The sequence below is a fragment of the Mustela putorius genome, unplaced genomic scaffold (assembly GCF_011764305.1).
Source record: "Mustela putorius furo isolate JIRA1106 unplaced genomic scaffold, ASM1176430v1.1 tig00000698_pilon_pilon_pilon, whole genome shotgun sequence".
Taxonomy (NCBI): domain Eukaryota; kingdom Metazoa; phylum Chordata; class Mammalia; order Carnivora; family Mustelidae; genus Mustela; species Mustela putorius.
Window position 1 is genome coordinate 5452449 of NW_025421449.1, and position 20492 is coordinate 5472940.

At 35.2% G+C, this 20492-nt stretch overlaps 1 protein-coding gene across 2 annotated transcripts in view; it reads left to right on the plus strand.

The window, feature by feature from the left end:
- ADK (adenosine kinase) overlaps positions 1-20492 on the plus strand; it is a 531050-nt gene that overhangs the window by 238885 nt on the left and 271673 nt on the right. For both annotated transcript variants that reach the window (XM_004769366.3, XM_004769367.3), the window contains exon 5: positions 17575-17747. In XM_004769366.3, the coding sequence (XP_004769423.1) occupies positions 17575-17747 (173 nt within the window). The remainder of the gene's footprint in view (positions 1-17574; positions 17748-20492) is intronic.

Sequence of the window (20492 nt, forward strand, 5' to 3'; positions counted from 1 at the left end):
ACAGCAGATCTTCCTTTATTCACCTGTAATTTAAAGTTGTTTGGGGTTGGGGAGGAAAAAATATTCCTGAACCCTCTCAGGTCCCTGGCTGGGTCTGAAAATTAAACTGATAAAGCATACAGACTTATTTAATATAAGGATGTGGTGACACAGATTCTTCATTAGAAAATGGAGACTCAAAGAAACAGTTTACCTGTGTATTTTTATGCTAGGTCTGAGGAATAGTGGGAAATTTTGTAGAAACATGATAGGTCAGAGAGTATGAGGCAAGTGTAATAAAACTGAGGGAAATTTAGCAAGGCCTTTTTATAAGATTCTTATGGTCCCTTTGTCTTTGGAGATGAGGGTGCTCTTTTCCTCTAGATAGAGGGAGAGCATCTCTCACATGAAGGTTTTATGACCTGTTTCAGGGAAGAAGGAGAGGAAGGTCAGAGTGACTGTCCTGCTTCTGCTGTTTTCTCAAATTCGTTCAACCATTTTGCCATAATTTGGAGTAGTGTTTCCTGAACTCCATCGGGATATTGCCATATATTTACAACATCATCAACAACATCATTTCATTATATGAAGGAATTTTGTAATTTCACTTAATGTTGTGGAAATGTTGTGTTGAATTCTGTTTCTGAAGACATTTTCTTGACTTTGGTTTTCAAGATCAGAGTTTTGGGGGCAGCTGGGTGACTCAGTCGGTTAAGCATCTGCCTTCAGCTTGAATATATTTTTTAAAAGGTTCATTTATTTATTTGAGAGAGAAAAAGCAGCGGGAGAGGGAGAGAGAGAATCTTCAAGAAGACTCTCTGCCAAGCCCCATGCAGGGCTGGATCCCCATACCCTGAGATCACTACCTGACCCAAAATCAAGAGTTGGACACCCAACTAACTGTGCCACCCAGGTGACCCTCTATGTTTAGTATTTTGAGACACTGTCATACTATTTTCCATAGTGGTTGCACCGACTTACATTCCCACGATCCATGCATTAAAGGTTCCTTTTTCTCTGCATCCTTGCCAACTCTTATTCCTTGTCTTTTTAATACTAGCCATTCTGACTGGTGTGAGGTGTTACCTCATGTGGTTTTGATTTGCCTTTTCCTGATTAGTGATGTTGAGCATCTTGCCATGTGTCTGTTGGCCAGCTATCTGTATATCTTTTTTTTGGGGAATTGTCTGTTTGGGTCCTCTGTCCATTTTTTAATCGGATTGTTTGGGTTTTTTGGTGTCAAGTTGTATAAGTTCTTTATATATTTTGCATATTAATCCTTTATCAGTTATATCATATGCAAATATATTCTGTCATTTAGTAGGTGTCTTCTTATTTTGTGGATGGTTTCTTTTTGTGTGTGCAGAAGCTTTTTTATTTTTATTTTTATTTTATTTTCCTTTTTGTTTCTCTTGCCTGAGGAGACATAGCCATAAAGATGTTGCCAAGGCCAATGTACAAGAAATTACTGCACTGTAGGGCAGGGCTTGCTGTCTGCATAGGGGCTAAGAGGCTTAGGTGCAAGAAATGTGGGTACACTGGTGTGTGGGCTTATCTTTTCCCCTCCCCAGACCAGGAGTCACTTTGGAGTGGTGCCTGTCCTGGCAGGACCTGCCTGCAGGGTGCAGTAGGGCAGAAGCCACTTTGGAAGGACCAGCTCCACAGGAACACACTGGGTTGAGGGCATGAGGTACTAGCAAGGTAGAAGGAGAGTTTTGGTGCTGACTTCTGAAACTATCCAGGCTAAGGAGAGGGGAAGAGACGTGGTGCATGAGGGAAATTCTTTTGCAGATCCCTGTCTCTCAGGCACATATTCAACATTAGTCATTATATGTCCTTCAAGGTGCTTTTCAGACTGCTGCCTCTGTGCTGTGTTCTGGGCTCAGTTATTCAGTATACTGACTTTTTAAGGGTGCACACTCAGTTTTGTGTTGCCCTCCAGCTTTCCTGGAGTTAAGGCCCACTGGTTTTCAAACTGGTGTAGGTCCCCAGTGCTTGGAGTGCCTGGTGTGAGGTTTGGTCTGCTTGCCTTTCCATGCTTGTGATATCCCTCTCATTTGTGGCTAGTCACACAGGGGTTTGGTTACCAACCATGTCTCCACCTCTCCTACCTTTTTTTTTTTTTTTAAGATTTATTTATTTGAGGGGCCTGGGTGGCTCAGTTGGTTGAGCATCTGCCTTCAGCTCAGGTCCTGATCTCAAGGTCCCCTGATCGAGTCCCACATCGGGCTCCTTGTTGTGGGGAGCCTGCTTCCCTCTCTCCTTCTGCCTGCTATTCTCCCTGCTTATGTTCTCTCTCTCTGTCAAATAAATAAATAAAACATTTAAAAAATTAAAAAGAAAGCTATATTTATTTGGAAGGGTGGTGGAGGGGTCCGAGGGAGAGGGGGAAAATCCTCAAGCTGCCTCTCTGCTGAACATGGAGCCCAACGTGGGGCTCAATCCCAGGACCTTGAGATCATGAGCTGAACCGAAATCAAGAGCTAGTCACCTAACGGACCACACTACCCAGGTGCCTCCACTACTTAGGCGCCCCCGTCTACCCTTTTTGGTGTGATCTTCTCTCTCAAACCCTCAGAATCCTCCTATTCCATCATCTTCCCCAAAACTCCTCAATGGTAATGTACTTTTAGGGGGTAATTTTTATATATAACTGTAAACTGTAAGTTTAGAAGAAGAGAAGATTATGCCTTTTCTGTTGATTCATTTATTTGACAGACATTTAAGTATATAGAGTGTGTAGGGACCCTTCTAGGTATAGAAATGTACCCTCTACATATTTCACAAAAGCTGGAAAAATAAGTATGTTGAATAGGAAATTATAATTAAATGGAATCAATACACTTTGTTGTGACAAAATGAAACGGGCATTTAGTGTAGTGTTCAAGAATAGCTTACTCAAGAAAGTGAGGTCTGTGATCTAAGTTAGAAAGAACAAGAGATGAAATATGAATGGAGCGAGAATATGATTGGAATGGTACTAGAACGTTGCATTCTGGAGAAGGAATACCTTTAGATGAACTTGGGGAGGCATTTGGTGGTTCAATCATGAAATTGTTTGAACTCTGCTTGAAAGACGTTTTTGGAAGATAACTCAAAGTGTGAATTGGAAGGAAGCAGAGCAGAAGGCAGGGAGTTGAATCACTATATTGTACACCTGAAACTAATACAACACAGTTAACTGGAATTACAATAAAAAATTTGAAAAATTACAAAATAAATATAAACACACACAAAAGAACTGAAGGCAGGGGGACCCTTTACAAATGGTCCTGGGGGTTAGAGGGGGAGAAGAATGGGGCATGATTGCTAATGGACACAGGTTTCTTTCTTTTTTTTAAGATTGTATATCTTTGAGAGAGAGAAAATGTGTGTGCGCATGACCTGAGCCAAAGGCAGACATTTAACTGACCAAGTCACCCAGGAGCCCCTAGACACAGGTTTCTTCTTGGAGAGATGAAATGTCCTGGAGTTAGATAGTGATGACGGTTGCACAACCTTGTGAATATAGAGGAAACAACTGAACTACACTCTTTAAGGTGGTAACGTTTATGTTATGTGAATATATTTCAACAAAAGTTTTTAAAGAATCTTTCAGAGTAGTCTGATTGAGAGAAGATGGTGGCTTGCACTCAAGTGGTGATAATGGGAAACATTATCCACAGGGAAGTGGAAATGTCTAGATTTAGTGGCAAAATAGGGTCATAGGCATTTGGATATTCAGATCAATAATCTGAAGGCAGGTCTAAACTAAAGATAAAGGTGAGGAGTCTCAGTGTATAGATTGGAATTAAAACTGTGGGGAGAGATTAGATAATATCCAGAAAAAGTGTATAGGGTTGAGAAGGGCAGACAATCCTTGGGTTCAGGCCTGCAGAAGACTGAGGGATAGGGAAAAGAACAGAAGCCTACAAAAGAGAGAGAAATACTGCTTTATCCATTATTTACTACAATAATGCCCAACTGGTAAATAATCATGAACACTTATGGAATGAGTTGAATGAAATTGGACTGAAAGTTTTTTTTTAATCATATCTCAGTGCCCTGTTATTATTTTTCGTCATTATAAATACTGTTTAATAAGTTTACTTTGCTTACCTTATTTAATTCTCACAATAAATCTGAAAGAAATAAAACCTTTAGTTGAGTATATAATTTACTGTCACAGAACTGGATGAATTTATATATATGCGAGTCTAACATTTATGCTTTTTTCTTACTAGGCCAAAGTTTCCTAAAATTTCTTCTGAGAAATAGATGTTAACAGATATTGAACAAGAAATATAACTGAAGATTGTTGGGGTATAATAGGACTATCATGATTTTTATTAATAGGACATCTGTCAACAAGGAAAACAGCAGTTTTGTCAGGAAAGGAGTCTAACATTACTAGTTATTGAGGGAGAATAGATTCTGTAATAATACTTATGAAAAGTTTGTGTTTCACTGCGTCACTTGGTAGCCTACCAGTCATTTGAGACAATCAGCCCTTTAAACCATGTGATATATGCTGTTTTCCTAACTACTTCAATTTTGATTTCCTCATAAGCCTTTCCAATCTGCTTATTACTGTCATTTCCCAGTTGACATTTAATTTCTTTTCGTTGTGGTTTACAGTTTTCCTGAAATTCCTCATTGGGTTTTCTGATTTAAAATTATTTATCTTTGGCTTATCCTGTAACTATTTCAGTGTCATTCTTCATTATTCTATTATGAATTGAATTAAAGTATATAGCATTGTCTTAGAAGTATTGGCTCTTGAGCATCATTTTCAGTTATATTGTCGTAAATACTGCATTAGGTGGCAAAGAGGAAATTCATCTGGAAGATAGTTAATATTATTAGAAATCTCTTTTTTCCTTTTTATTAAAAAGACTTTTTTTGTTTATTTTAGGGAGAGCACAGGCGAGTGGGGAGAGGGGCAGAGAGAAAGGAAAAGAGAATCTTCAAGCAGACTCCTTGTTGAGCACGGAGACTGACATAGGGGTCGATCCAGGACCCTGAGATCATGACCTAAGGCAAAACCAGGAGTTAGATGCCTGAATGAGCCACCCAGGTGCCCCAAGAAGTCTTTCTCTATGTTGTTAAAGACTCTTAAAATGAACCTTAATGTGTCATTTATTCAGCACCTATTTAAATTCAGTTGGGTTTTCTGCTTCCTTACCTTAATGAGGCATCATCTCTTATCTCAATCCTTTGTTCAAAGACCCTCATGTACATCCTTGTATCTACAAAATACTGCCTCATCTTCTTTTTTAAAGGGTTTTAAAATTTATTTTTATTAAGATTTTATTTATTTATCTATCTATTTATTTATTTGTCAGAGAGAGAGAGCACAAGCAGGCAGAGTGGCAAGCAGAGACGGAGAGAGAAACAGGCTCTCTGCTGAGCAAGGAGCCCGATGTAGGACTTGATCCCAGGACCTTGGGATCATGACCTGAGCTGAAGGCAGAGACTTAACCCACTGAGCTACCCAGGTGCCCCCTTAAAATTTATTTTTAAAATAATCTCTACACCCAGCATGGGGCTCGAATTCACAATGTCTAGATCAAGAGTCACATGTTCTAAGGTGCCCCTGCTGCCTAACCTTCTTAAAGTGGCATTTAATGATCTGACCTGGATCATCTTTTCTCATAGTCTTCCCTCCCACATAGTGCTCTGTCACTATATGCCTAATAGTACTTCATTTTCCTTTTTCATTGTTTTTGTTAAGACTATACTCTTGTTGGGACGCCTGGGTGGCTCAGTTGGTTAAGCAGCTGCCTTTGGCTCAGGTCATGATCCCAGCGTCCTGGGATCGAGTCCCACATCAGGCTCCTTGCTCAGCAGGGAGCCTGCTTCTCCCTCTGCCTCTGCCTGCCATTCTGTCTGCCTGTGCTCGCTCTCTCCACCCCCCTCTGATAAATTAATAAAATCTTAAGAAAAAAAAAAAAGACTATACTCTTGTTTTCCCATCTCTATGCTAAGGTGCCTTGGGTTCTATAACAAACCCACATTGGGTCAACAGGATATTTTAAATTTTCTAGCAAAACAGTGATACCTATCAGAAATAGCATGAACCGCTAGCTCCAGATATTTCTGTTTTAATATTAGATTGCTACATTCCTTTGGTAGTATCAGATATTCTACAAAGCTGGGTTTTGAGTGGTAAAAAAGGAAAAAAACCTTAAGTACTGCACAAGAATCAATGTGAAACAAGAAATGGTATTGGTGGCACTCAATCTGATTCCAAGGTTTGAGAATTTTATGGTGCGTGACATGTGCTAAATTGTTAGGAAGTAAGTAACTTATTAAGTTGTTTGGAACTAACTACTTAATACTTAGAATTTCTTTTGCCTTACGGATACTACGATGAAATTCCTAAGATAGGAAAGGAGGCATATACTCAGTGTCTCTAGTTTTTTTCCAGTTTATAGCCATTTTTGAATATTATACCCATTGTTCATAGACAAATTGATCATGTCACTTGTCTCTGGAAGCCTTTTCTGATCCCCTCAGCTGCAATTAATCTCCCTCCTGGTCTTTTCAGTTGACATTCTGCCTTTACTATTGCTTTTAAAATTGAAATAAGCTAATTCACTTATTTATTTAAAGTTACCAATTATGGCTGTGGCTTTCTTGATTTCCATTTAAGTGTACTTAGAGCATAGTGTGAGCCCTTTCATTCTGTATAAAAGAGATCCAACTATAATAAGTATCATTTACTGAACTAAATTGCATGGCTTGTTAGTCTGTTTCTAATTCTTGAAACATCCTTACAAGATCATAGATTATATTATCTACATTTTATATTTCAAGAAATTGGGGTTTAGTAATTTTGGCTTACTGCACACTGACATGCTTCCCAACCTTTGACTCTTCTAGCTCCCCTTCCTTTACTTTTAATTTATAGAATCAACTTTTTGGTATCTTCAGAAATCCTACTGAGGTACCGAATGGGGTTGCAACAAATCTGTGAATCAGTTTGGGGAGAATTGCTATCTTGAGAATATTGAGTTTTCTAATCTATACGTTTAGTATAGCTCTCCATTTATTTAGATTTTTTCCCCCCTCAGCAAACTTTGTAGTGTTTTATGTTTAGGTCTTGCACTCATTTTCTCAGATTTTGTCCCCATATGTTTCATTTTTAATGTGATTATAAATGATGATATTTTCTTAATTTTAATTTTCAACTGTTCCTTGATAGTATGTGAATTATATTAGATTTTCGTATGCTGCTACTGAATCCTGAGACCTTGATAAACTCAGTTTTTAATCCTGAAGCATTTATGTAGCTTCCTTGTGATCTGATAACATTCCTTAAATATGCACAGATTGGATGGAATTCAGTCAGAGCCTTAAGAGTTATGATTTTAGTACACTACTCTCTGAAAACTTTTTTTTTCTTTTTCTTCAATTTCTAGTCTCTTGACTGTCCTTGAACACTTATCTCTGTCTCCTCATTTCACTAGAATGCCTGGCTCTGTTTGCCTTCTTTCTCCCCACACCACAATCTGGAAATTGCCTACTGGCAGGGAGCCTACATGACGTAAGGACCTACCTTGTTTCTTTTCTACCAGAGATCACAGTCTGCCCTGCCTTTTTCCGGTTTCTGAAAATTCTGTGCTTATTTCATTCTGATTTTGTTTTCTAGTTTTTCATAACATAGATGTAATTCTGGACTCTTTAGGAGAGTTAAAGATAGGTGTTTAAGGATGTGCTATACATGAATAAACAGACAAGCCGAGCAATTTGTTTTAGCTAAAAGGAGCAGCATAATAAGAGATTATGAAAAGGCTTGAATTTCTTTTCTGGAAGATCTGAAAATGTTAGTGGTGTGACTGTGTTAGGGACACTGTTACTTTCATCTTCTGATCCTCTACTAGACATGCATTAAATGTTTGATTGGATGTCAGAATGGTAGGAAACCGATTGGTGAAGTATTGATAACACATTGTGTTGAGGTAAAAAAGAATTACCAAAATTTTAATACAACTCTTAGCAAATTAGACTTTTAAAAAATTATTTTTAATTTATTTCCGCTTTCTGATTATAACATCTTTAATGACTCAGCTAAGTTATTAAGTGCTCTGAAGCAGTGAATCTGGCTTCTGTTAGTTTTGTGTGTTTACTTTGGCCTAGTACACTCTCACAATGGATTAACAAACTTAAATGGAAATCACTGGTCAAGAGTAAAGTTCTCATGTTTTTGTCAGTGTCCCAATATACTAATATCAGAAATAGGATGTTAGCCAGTTTCCTGTGATGAAATATTCAGTGATAGAATTATAATACAACCTGCTGAAAATTTCTATTATTTTTCATTTTTTGTCCTGCAGGTTTAAATAATATTGATTGCTAATGGAAGAGTTACAAGTTAGATTTAAGCCTGGATATCACCCCTTTTTTATACTATAGTTTGAACATGTCTACTTTGATTTAATTAGGCTTAATTACATCATAATGGCTTCACTTTCACTGACTGAAGTTTCCTATTATTTTGTTGGCATATTATTTTAATTATCATACTAAAATTTGTTACTGATTTTGGTTTTCTATTTTACCACATAAAACAGACATGGTTGATCATTTAACCATGCTCTCTACATGAATAAAAAAATAGATATCCATTCATCCGTTGATGGACACTTAGGTTGATTACAAGTCTTAGCTATTGTAAATAATACTGCAATGAACATGAGGCTACAGATATCTTTTTTTTTTCTTAAATATTTTATTTTATTTTTTTTTTGAGAGAATGAGCGATCGAGAGAGAAAGAGAGAGAGAGAGAGAGAGAGCGAGCGAGCACCAGCTAGGGAAGAGGCAGTCGGAGAGGGAAAGGTAGGCTCCCCACTGAGCCAGGGAGCCCAGTGTGGGTGGGGCTTGATCTCAGGACCCTGGGATCACAACCTGAGCAGAAGGCAGATGTTTAACCAACTGAGCCACACAGGCACCCCTACAAATATCTTTTTGAATTATTGTTTTCATTTCTTCTGAATATATTCCCAGAATAGAATTGCTGGATCATATGGTAGTTCTATTTTTTCATTTTTATTAAACTTTACTTTTTTTTTTTTAAAGTAGTCTCTAAAAACCAAAATGAGGCTCAAACTCATGACTCTAGGAGATCAAGATTTGCATGCTCCACCAACTGAGCCAGCAAAGCACACCCCCTATTTTTAACTTTTTAGGGAACTCCAAACTGTTTTCCATAGTAGCTCTACCAATTTACTTTCCCACCATTAGTGCATAAGGATTCTCTACAGCCACACCATTATTGTTATCTCTTGTCTTTTTGATAATGGCCTCCCCTTTTTTTTAGAGGAAGGGTGGGCAGAGGGGCAGAGGAAGAGCGGGAATCCTCTGCCGTGACATGGGGCTCCATCTCATGACCTTGAGATCACCACCTGAGCCAAAATCAAGAGTTGGGTTCTTAACCTTGTGAGCCACTCAGGTGCCCAATAATAGCATTTCTAATAGGCCTGAAGTAATATCTCACTGTGGTTTTAATTTGCTTTTCTCTAATGATTAGCAGTATTGAGCATCACTTCATATACCTGTTGGCCAATCATATATTTTCTTTGGAAAAATGTCTAATCAGGTCCTTTACCCATTTTGAATTTGATTATTTGTTTTTTTGCTATTGAGTTTTATGGGTTCTTTATATGTTTTGGATATTAAGCCCTTATCAGATATGTGGTTTATAAATATTTTTTCCCATTCCATAAGTTGTCTTTTCACTTTGTTGATGATTGGTTTTGCAATGCAGAAGATTTTTAGTTTGATGTAGTCCCACTTGTTTATTTTTTATATTGTTGCTTGTGCTTTAGTTGTGATTTCCAAAAAATTATTTCTAAGACCCATGTCAAGGAAGTTTGTTTTTTTTGTTTTTTTTTTTTTTTACCACCTATGTTTCTTCAGAGTTTCATGACTGCAAGTCATAGATTCAAGTCTTTAATCCACTTCAAGTTAATTTTTTAGGTGGTGTAAGTTAGGAGATCAAGTTTCTTTCTTTTACATGTGAATAGCAAATTTTCTTAGCACCATTTATTGAGAGACTTCCTTGTCAAATATTAGTTGGCTGTATATGTTTGTTTTTATTCTTGGGCTCTTGATTCTGTTCCATTGGTTTATCTGTTTTTATACCAGTACCATGCTGTTTTAATGACTATAACTTTAGAGAATAGCCTAAAATTAGAAAATGTGACACCTCCTGCTCTGAACTTCTTAGGATATTTTTTGGATATTTGGGGTCTTTTCTTGTTCCATCTAAATTTTAGGATTGTTTATTTCTGTAAAACAAAACAAAATGAAAAGGCCACTGGAAACTTGATAAGGATTGCATTGAACCCATAGATGGCATTCGGTAGTATTGACATTTTAACAATATTAATTCTTCTAATCCATGAATATGGGATATCTTTCTGTTTATTTGTGTCTTGTTGATTTCTTTCATCAATATCTTCTAGTTTTAAGAATAGAGATATTGGAGTGCCTGGATGGCTCAGTCATTGAGAATCTGCCTTTAGCTCAGGTTGTGATCCTGGGATCCTGGGATCGAGCCCCGCATCAGGCTCCCTGCTTGATTGGAAGCCTGCTTTTCCCTCTCCCCCTTGCTTGTGTTTCTTCTCTGGCAGTTTCTTTCTGTCAAATAAATAAATAAAATCTTTAAAAAAGAGAGAGAGAGAGAGAGAATAGAGATCTTGGGGTGTCCGGGTGGCTCAGTTCTCGGGCATCTGCCTTGGGTTCAGGTCATGGTCCCAGAGTCCTGGGATTGAGTCCCTTGTTATTTTGCCTGCTCAGTAGGGAGCCTGCTTCTCGCTCTCCCACTCCCCCTGCTTGTGTTCCCTCTCTCACCACATCTTTCTCTGTCAAGTAAATAAATGAAATCTTAAAAAAAAAAAAAAAGAATAGGGGCACCTGGGTGGCTCAGTGAGTTAAAGCCTCTGCCTTCAGCTCAGGTCATGATCCCAGGTCCTGGGATCGAGCCCCACATCGGGCTCTCTGCTCAGTGTGGAGCCTGCTTCCTCCTCTTTCTCTGCCTGCTTCTCTGCCTACTTGTGATCTCTGTCAAATAAATAAATAAAATCTTTAAAAAAAAGAATAGATATTTAACCTCCTTGATGGATTTTTCCCAAGTATTTTATTGGTTATTTGCTAGTATTATAAATGGAACTGATTTTTAAAATTCTTTTTCATTTTTCCCTTCCTTCTCCTAATGTCCTCCATGCTGTTCCTTAATGTTCCACAAATAAGTGTACTGTATGATGACAAACAGAACACACACACAACACACACACACAAATTCTTTTTCAGAGAATTTGTTGTTAATGTATAGAAATACCACTGGGGTGCCTGGGTGGCTCAGTGGGTTAAGCCGCTGCCTTCGGCTCAGGTCATGATCTCAGGGTCCTGGGATCGAGTCCCGCATCGGGCTCTCTGCTCAGTGGGGAGCCTGCTTCCCTCTCTCTCTCTCTGCCTGCCTCTCCGTCTACTTGTGATTTCTCTCTGTCAAATAAATACATAAAATCTTTAAAAAAAAAAAAAAAGAAATACCACTGATTTTTTTGTATGTTTATTTTGTATCTTACAACCTTACTGAATTGATTAGTTCTAGCTTTTTTAAAATTGATTTTCTATATATAAAATCACATCACCTGCAAATAGAGATGATTTTACTTCTTCCTTCCTAACAATGATGCCTTTTCTTTTTCTTGACTGATTGCTCTAGCTGGGATATTTAGTACTGTATTAAGTAGTGGTGAGAGTGGGCATTCTTGTCTTGTTCTCAAGAACAAGAGAAAAAGCTTTTAATCTTTCAACATTGAGTATGTTTTTAGCTTTGGGATTATTGTATATGACCTTTATATTGTTCTTGAGATATGTTTTGTATACCTAGTTAAGTGTTTTTATCATGAACAGATGTTAAATTTTGTTGATATGTGGCCTTTATATTGTTGTTGAGAGATGTTTTTTATATTTAGTTAAGTGTTTTTATCATTAACAGATTTTAAGTTTTTTCAAATGCTTTTTCTGTGTCTATTAAGATGATCATATGATTTTTTTCTTTCATTCTATCATTTGTGTTTATTAGACCATCATTGCATTCTTGGGATAAATCCCACTTGATCATGGTGAGTGATCTTTTAAAGTGGTGTTGGATTCGGTTTGTTAGTATTTGGTTGAGAATTTTTGTACCTATATTCATCAGGACATTAGCCTGCCATTATTTCCCCTGAGTAGTGTCCTTATTTGGCTTTTGTTGCGGGATAATGCCTGACTTATAAAGCAAATTTTAAAGTGTTCCCTGCTCTTCAGTTTTTTGTGAAGTGTTTGAGAGGGATTAATGTTAATTCTATTTAAAACTTTGGTAAAATTCACCACTGAGGTCATGTGGCCCTGGGATTTTCTTCATTTAGAGAGTTTTTTATTCAATCTTTAATAGTAATTGGTCTATTTGGATTTTGTATTTCATCCTTATTCGGTCTTGGTAAATTATATGTTCTAAGAATTTTTCATTCCTTTTATAGGTTGTCCAGCTTGTTGGCATATAATTGTTCATAGTAGCCTCTTATGATTCTTTCTATTTCTGTGGTATCCGTTGTAATGCCTCCTTTTTTTGTTTATAATTTTGATGATTTGTATTTTTTTTTTCCCCTCTCCCTTTGGTTAGTCTAGCTAAGGATTATGAATTTTGCTTATCTTTTCAAAGAATCACGCTTTTGTTTGGTTAATCATTTCTATTGTTTTCTTAACAATAAAAGAATTATGCCTGCTTTAATCTGTATTATTTCCTTCCTTTATCTACCTTTGGACTATTTGTCCTTTTTCTAGTTTCAGAAGGCATAATGTTCGATTGTTAATTTAGGATCTTTCTTGCTTATTTGTGTAAGCAGTTATTAATATAAACTTCCCTGTTAGAATTGATTTTGCTGCTTTCCTCAAATTCTGGTATGTTGTTTTGCCATTTTCATTTGCCTCAAGACAATTTTTTTGTTCCCCTTTAATTTCTTCTTTGATCCATTGGATTTTCAGGAGAGTGTTGTTTAATTTCCTTGTATTTGTGAATTTTCCAGCTATCCTCTTGTTGATTTCTGGTTTCAAGCCATTGTAGTCAAAGAAGATACTTAGTATGATTTCAGTCTTAATGAATTCACAAAGATTTGTTTTGTGGTGTATCATATGAACTAGCCTAGAAATGCACTTGAGAAGAATGTGTATTCTGCTGCTGTTGGATAGAATGTTCTATATATGTCTGTTAGGTCCATTTGGTCTATAGTTTTGTTGAAATATGCTGTTACATTATTCTCATTCTTCCATTCTCTGATTCTCTATCTGGATGATCTGGATGATTCATTGTTAAGAGTGGGATATTAATGCCCCTAACTATTATTGTTTTTCATTATTCCTTTAAGCTGTGTTTCTTATATATTTAGGTGCTCCAGCGCTGGGTACATAAATATTTACAATTGTTAAACCTTATGGATGGATTAGCCCCTTGATCATTATATAAGGACTTTCTTTATTTCTTTGTACCATTTTTAGTTTAAAGTCTATTTTGTCTCATATTAGCATATGAGTCTGCTTTGTTGTGGTTACCATTTCCAGGAAATCCCTTTTTCTGTCCCTTCACTCTCAGCCTCTCTGTGTATTTAAGGCTGAAATGAGTCTCTTATAGGCAGCATCTTGTTGTATCTTTGTGTTTGTTTCAAACATTCTTTGTCTTTGCAGTGGAGAATTTAATCTGTTTATATTTAAAATACAGTATTACCCAACACCCCCCCAGCCCCAGTTTCAGTTACCTACAGTCAATGATGATCTGAATGCAGGTGATCCTTTTCCTGTCATATCACCAGAATATCAGTAGTAGCATAATGCTATGTGTCACAGTGTCTTTGCTATTCACCTTAATCTCATCATGTAGGCATTTTATCATCACTTATCATCCCAAGAAGGACAAGTAATGTGCAGTAAGATACTTTGAGAGAGAGAAAGCATATTCACATAAATATTGTCGTAGTATATTGTTACAATTTTTCTATTTTATTATTAGTTATTGTTAATCTCTTACTGTGTATAATTTAGAAATAAACTTTATAATAGATATGTATCTGTAGGAAAAAATCATAATGTATACGGGGATCAGTACTATCAGCAGTTTCAGGCATCTGCTGGGGATCTGGGAACATATCTTCTGAGATAAGGGGAGACTACTGTAATTATCAATAGGTAAGGGCTTACTGTTGCCATTTTGTTAATTGCTTCTTGATTATTTTGTAGTTGTTTTGTAGTTGTTCCTTATTTCTTACCCTGTGGTCATTTTTCATGTTTTGATGCCTTTCAGTAACAATATGCTTTGACTCTTTTTTTAATCATGTTATTTTGTGTAATTGCTACAGATTTTTCCCTTGTGGTTACCATGAAGCTTACATAAACTATGTTAAAATTATAGCACTCTATTTTAAGCTGACAACAACTTAACTATATTGGAATTCCTAAATTTTACACTTTTAATTCTCTTCCCCCTCACACTTTAGTTTATTGCTGTTGTGATTTGCGTATTTTTATATTGTGTAACTAATTACAGATTATTGTGTTCATGGTTATTTTTACTACATTCATGTTTTTAAACTTAAACAAGTTCTAAGTGAATTATGCACCACAGTTACCATATTACAGAATCTAATTTTGATGGCATATTTACCATTACTTTCCACTCAAAGAACTCCATTTAGCATTTCTTTCTTTTTTTTTTTTAAGATTTTATTTATTTATTTGACTGAGAGAGACACAGGGAGAGAGGGAACACAAAAAAGGAGAGTAGGGAGGAAGAAGCAGGCATCCCACTGAGCAGGGAGCCCAATGGTGGGCTTGATCCCAGGACCCTGGGATCATGAGCTAAGCCCAAGGCAGCCGCTTAAGGACTGAGCCACCCAGGCGCCCCCCATTTAGCATTTCTTATAAGCTAGATCTAGTGGTAATGAACTCCCTCAGCTTTTGTTTGTTTGGGAAAGTCTTTATCCTTCCATTTCTGAAGAACAGCTTTGCTGGATATAGAATTCTTGATTAGCAGCTTTTTTTTTCTTTTAATACTTTGAATTTTCATTTTATTTTCTCCTGGCCTATAAAATTTCTGTTGAGAAATTCACCCATAATCATATGGGGATTTTCTTGCATATAACTTCTCTCTTTTCTTTTGCTGCTCTTAAAATTCTTTCTTTGTCTTTAACTTTTGACAATTTAATTGTATCTTGGTGTAGCTGTATTCATATTCAACCTATTTGGCTTCATGGATCTGGATGTCCATTTCTATTTCTATGTTCAAGAAGTTTTCAGCCATTACTGCTTTAACTATACTTTCTGTCCTTTTTCTCTTCTCCTTCTGCAATTCTCATGTGAATATTAGTTCCTTTCTTTTCTTTTTCTTGGGGGGGGGGTATGAGAAAAAGGGAGAGAAAAAGAATCTTAAGCAAGCTCCATGTAATCTCACAACCCTGGGATCATGTCATGATCTGAGCTGAAATCAAGAGTTGGACACTCAAACAACTGTGCCAAGCACGTGCCCAGTTATATAAGTTTTCTTCACACTTTCATTCTTTTCTTTCTTTTGCTATTCTGAATCAATAATTTCATATATTCTATCCAAAATTTTTTGGTTTTTGTTCCTTATATTAATACATTGAAAAGTAAAGTATATGAAAGTTATTTACACTTTTTCTATTGAATTATGTTACAATTTTATATTTTCTTTGATTTCTTTGTTTCTGTGGATTGAACTTTATCATGTTTTTCCAAATGCATTTAAAATTCAGATTGAATTGCATTTTCAAAAAAGCATTTCAGAAGGCTACTTTATGTGTAGCAGCACATTCAGAGGCATCTTTCTTATGTTTTAGTTTCTTTATTCCTTTCCAACGCACCCTGATAGAAAACCATTTTTCTTTAGTTCATGGTTTATTCTCTGTTTCTTTTTACATAATAAGGAAACAGTATAAATTCTAAGAGTATGTGTATGTACTAAAAGGATATATGATTTTAATTCTCATTGTCTTAAAACATACGTGCACACATACACACTTTTGAACTCATCTTTTTTTTTAATGTTCAGAAAAGATTTACTCTATATGTATACATGGATTTTGTATAGATTTTACATACTGATAGTTACTCTATATAAATGGATCGATTACTCTGTAGAGCTCGTCCTTGTTTGATTGCTTTTTAAGTTGCTGTGTGATGTTCCATTGATGGGGATTTATCAGTTTATTCAATCAGTCTTCTATGGATGGGCATTTAGGTTGTTTCTAACATTTTGGTATTACAAATGATGCCTCAATGACTACTTATGCAAATGTTGTTTCATATTTGTAGACATGTATCTTCAGAACAAATCCCTGGACAGTTTTTGTATATTTATCTTACAGTTTTCTTTTTACTTTGTCTCTTCATCCTTTTAACTCTCAAGTATACATGCATTTATTTTATACTTTAAGTATTTGAGAGTGTGGTAAGATTTTGATGTCTTTTGACTTACTATATGGGGTATTTTGCTCATACAGGTTTTAGAAACAAAATAGATGACAGTTTTAGAATAGCTAATATAAGTATTAGAAATCTCAGGAATTTGAGATAATTATGAAAGATGATAGTTCATTGTATATTTTATTTTATTTTTTTTTAAGATTTTATTTATTTGCCAGAGAGAGGGAGAGAGAGTGAGCACAGACAGAATGGCAGGCAGAGGAAGAGGGAGAAGCAGGCTCCCTGCCTAGCAAGGAGCCTGATGTGGGACTCGATCCCTGGACACTGAGGGATCATGACCTGAGCCGAAGGCAGCTGCTTAACCAACTGAGCCACCCAGGCATCCCCATTGTATATTTTAAAATATACATTTTGAAAGCAATTCATTGTCAATTTATAGCAACGAAATTAAAGTGAGACTACTGAAAGACTGATATATTAGAATTTTTAATACTTTTTGAATTTTTAGAACAATATATTAGACTTATCACAGTTTAGCTTAATTTATACATGAATTACAACAAATAGGAAAATAATAGTGACCACCACAGCTAGCATATATCATTTACTATGTCCTGGATACTGTGCTCAACACTGCACATACATTAACTTATTTAGTTTTGAAGTCTCAACAACCTCTTGAGTTATATTTATATATTTTTCCCTTTATAGGTGAATAAAATGAGGTATAGAAATGTTAAGTTACATGCTCTTACTCATACATGTAAGAATTAGCACAGGCAAGATTTGAACCCAGACAGTCTTCAGTATTAATTCTGGGCTTTCAATGACAATGCTACTCTGCTTCTCTTAAGACTCACTGTTATTTTTCTGTATCAAGCTAGCATTGACCTAGAGTCTCTCTGAGTAGATTCTGAGTTCTTAACCCCACTCTGCTCAATTTCTCTCCCTGGAAGTAGTATAATAAGATTTTATGTGGTGGTTATACGAAATTTGTTATCATAAGCATTAGTACAGAATTGGAATTCCATTCATAATAGCCACAGCATCTAACAAAGCATCCCTTTTATGCCACCATTCTATGTGTACCATATTTCTAAGCCATTAAAATAATTTATGTTCCTGTTTTTCAGTGGATGATTCAGCAGCCATACAAAGCAGCAACATTTTTTGGATGCATTGGGACAGACACATTTGGAGAGATCTTGAAGAAAAAAGCTGCTGAAGCCCATGTGGATGCTCATTACTATGAGCAAAATGAGCAAACAACAGGAACTTGTGCTGTGTGCGTCACTGGTAGCAACAGGTCAGTGTAATTCCAAGGGAAGGTTTGTACTAACTGGATATTTAAACCATCACAAAATCTGAATTCCAATCTGAATTTGGAATTTAGATCTCATGGTTTTAATTGCTATCAGTGTTTTAATAACTCATCTTATATCATTTTTATTAATTAAAAAAAATACCCTTGTTGTACCTACTTTTGTATTCATGAGGCGTGTGGGATGAAAGTTTTGAGATTATCTATTCCAGTCTCTAATTTTTATAAGAAGGATCAGAAAAGGAAAATAAGGAAAACATTTTATTCTTTGTCTTATAGTTTCTTGCTGAAACTGGAATGAAAAAAATGCTCTTCTTACCGTATCCTGAGATTGGAATATTCAGCTACATAGACAGATAAATGCATGTATTTTGTAACATATATAAAATACTACATTATGTTCAGTGTCAGATGAATTAGGTCATGTAAAGCATTTCTGGCAAATAGTCATCTATCCATATCAAACAGCTTCAGTCATGGGTAAGGCACCACTTAAAAAGCAATTCATTACATTTCTGTATAATTTTACTTTTTAGAAAATTCATTCTATAAACTTGAAATCTGTGTCTCAGTACTTTCCGTACGTTGGTTGTATTCTTGCCTTTTGCAGCCATGTGGCGGTTTTTCTTCAGTTCATACTATGTTGCTCATCAGCATATCCTTTTTTCTCCTTTGCAAGGGAAAAACAAAATAACTTTTCAAGCTATTATATTATGAAAATCAGCAATGGTATCTCTTTCTAACTAGTGATTCACTAGAAATTTTTCTTTTCTTACACCCAAAAATATTTAGTGTATCCTCCTCCATTCTCTGTCTCCTTCCTTGTCCTTTCCCTTTTTCTTTCCTTTATTTCCTTCCTTCTCTACTCCTTGCTCCTTTCCTCTTTCTTAGTTTGCTCACTCCTTGACCTTTAGCAGATATATGTTAAGGACCTGACACTCTTCTGGCCAGAAGTCATTAAATAGCTAAAATATAGCTTCTAAAAAAAATTAGGGTACCAAAGCCATTTTTAAACCTTTCCTGTGATTTTGTGTGTGTGTGTGTATAGAACTTTATCATTTAAGGTTTTAGTAAATAAAACCATTTGTTGTTCAAACATTGAAATATACTTATTTAGACCTGCCTTTTCAGTTTTCCTAAAACCAACAATGTGCAGGTACCCTTTTCTCATTTGTGAGAAATAGGTCAAGTTTTCTCCTACTACCTCTCACTACTGTAAAATTGCTAAATTATTTTTTGTGCTAAATTGCTATTTTTAAAGAGCAGTTATGATAATATTAAGTATCCCAGATGTCAAAAGCTTAATTAATATTATGGCTATGGTGATCATTAATGTTCAGATAATATTGAAAGTCAGAAACTGGGGGGAAACTCCCACTATCAAATTCATTATCAATTAAATTATAGAACCTAATAGATTTGGATAAATTGTTTTAAATAAAGCTTATAACTCTTACTACTACTATCCAAAACCACTATCCAAAAGAATTGAGATAATGCAGTATTTTTCTTTATTCAGGTTCTCACTCTCCAAACTCTAACCACATTCATTTGGATAGGGAGAATACTTATATTTTGGAGAAACAATGTAGTTTCCTATCAAAGAGTACTTTTATTATCAAAATAGAATTTAGTAACTGGTAGCAGAAGTGTTTATTTTTTATTTTTATATATAACCATTTCAGTCAAAATTTTGCTAAGGTCATGATCACTGACCTTTTATAAATTAGGACTAATTATTCTTAACATGGTAATATAGTAATACTTGTATATAAATTTACTGATTTATATTGTTCTTATTAATCATTTAATGGAGCATAAATTGAATTGATATCCTTCAGTAGTCAATTGGCATATGGATGAGTAGAAATATGTTTTGGAAGAGAATCAATTTTTTTTTCCTTAACAGAGGAACTGATCATATTATAAAAATCTCAAGTGATGAAATGATGTATCCATTTTTTAACCATAACTATTCCTTTTGATTAGAAAGAATTAAAAAAATGGCCAGTTATTTTCTAATTTCTGGGTCAGAATGAGAAAAAATATTTTTATTACTTTGTATTTAACATAAATAATTATTTTATTAACTTTAATTGTTGGGAAATAACAAAAATTACTATCTGGCATTTGTAGCAAGATTTTAAATGCAGTATCCTGCTTAGATTTTTCAGCTGCAAAACTGGACCAGTATAGAGAGTTTTCAAATAGGGAATCCAAGTTTATTCCAGTCTTTAAAATGTATTGGTTTGCAAATTAATAATAGTAAATAGTACCTACATTTATAGGTGTGTTTATGAAATTAATTCCATACTTGGCTTTTAAAGCACTAGATTAAATAATCAATGTACATCGTATGTTGATACTTAAAAACTGAAGTGTTTAGTTTTATATATGTATGTATGTGTATATATCTTTTTTGCACAAATTTTTTTTGCATAACAACATAGTTTAATTTCTTAACTGTATTTTAAACTATCAAAAGGTGGAAAATAGATAATCCTATCATTTTAGTACCAAAGGAAACATAAATTCTATTTTCTTAAAATACCAGGTGGTATTTAGAGCAAGGATTAATATCTCTTTATCTCAAAGGAAATGTAGAAGTCTCAGAAAGTGCTCAAAACAAATTAATTTTATTTATATTTATTAATATCAGTATATAGCAATTTTGAAAAGTTAAGAATTAAAATGTAAAACAGAATTTGCAGAAAGTATTGCTAATTAATT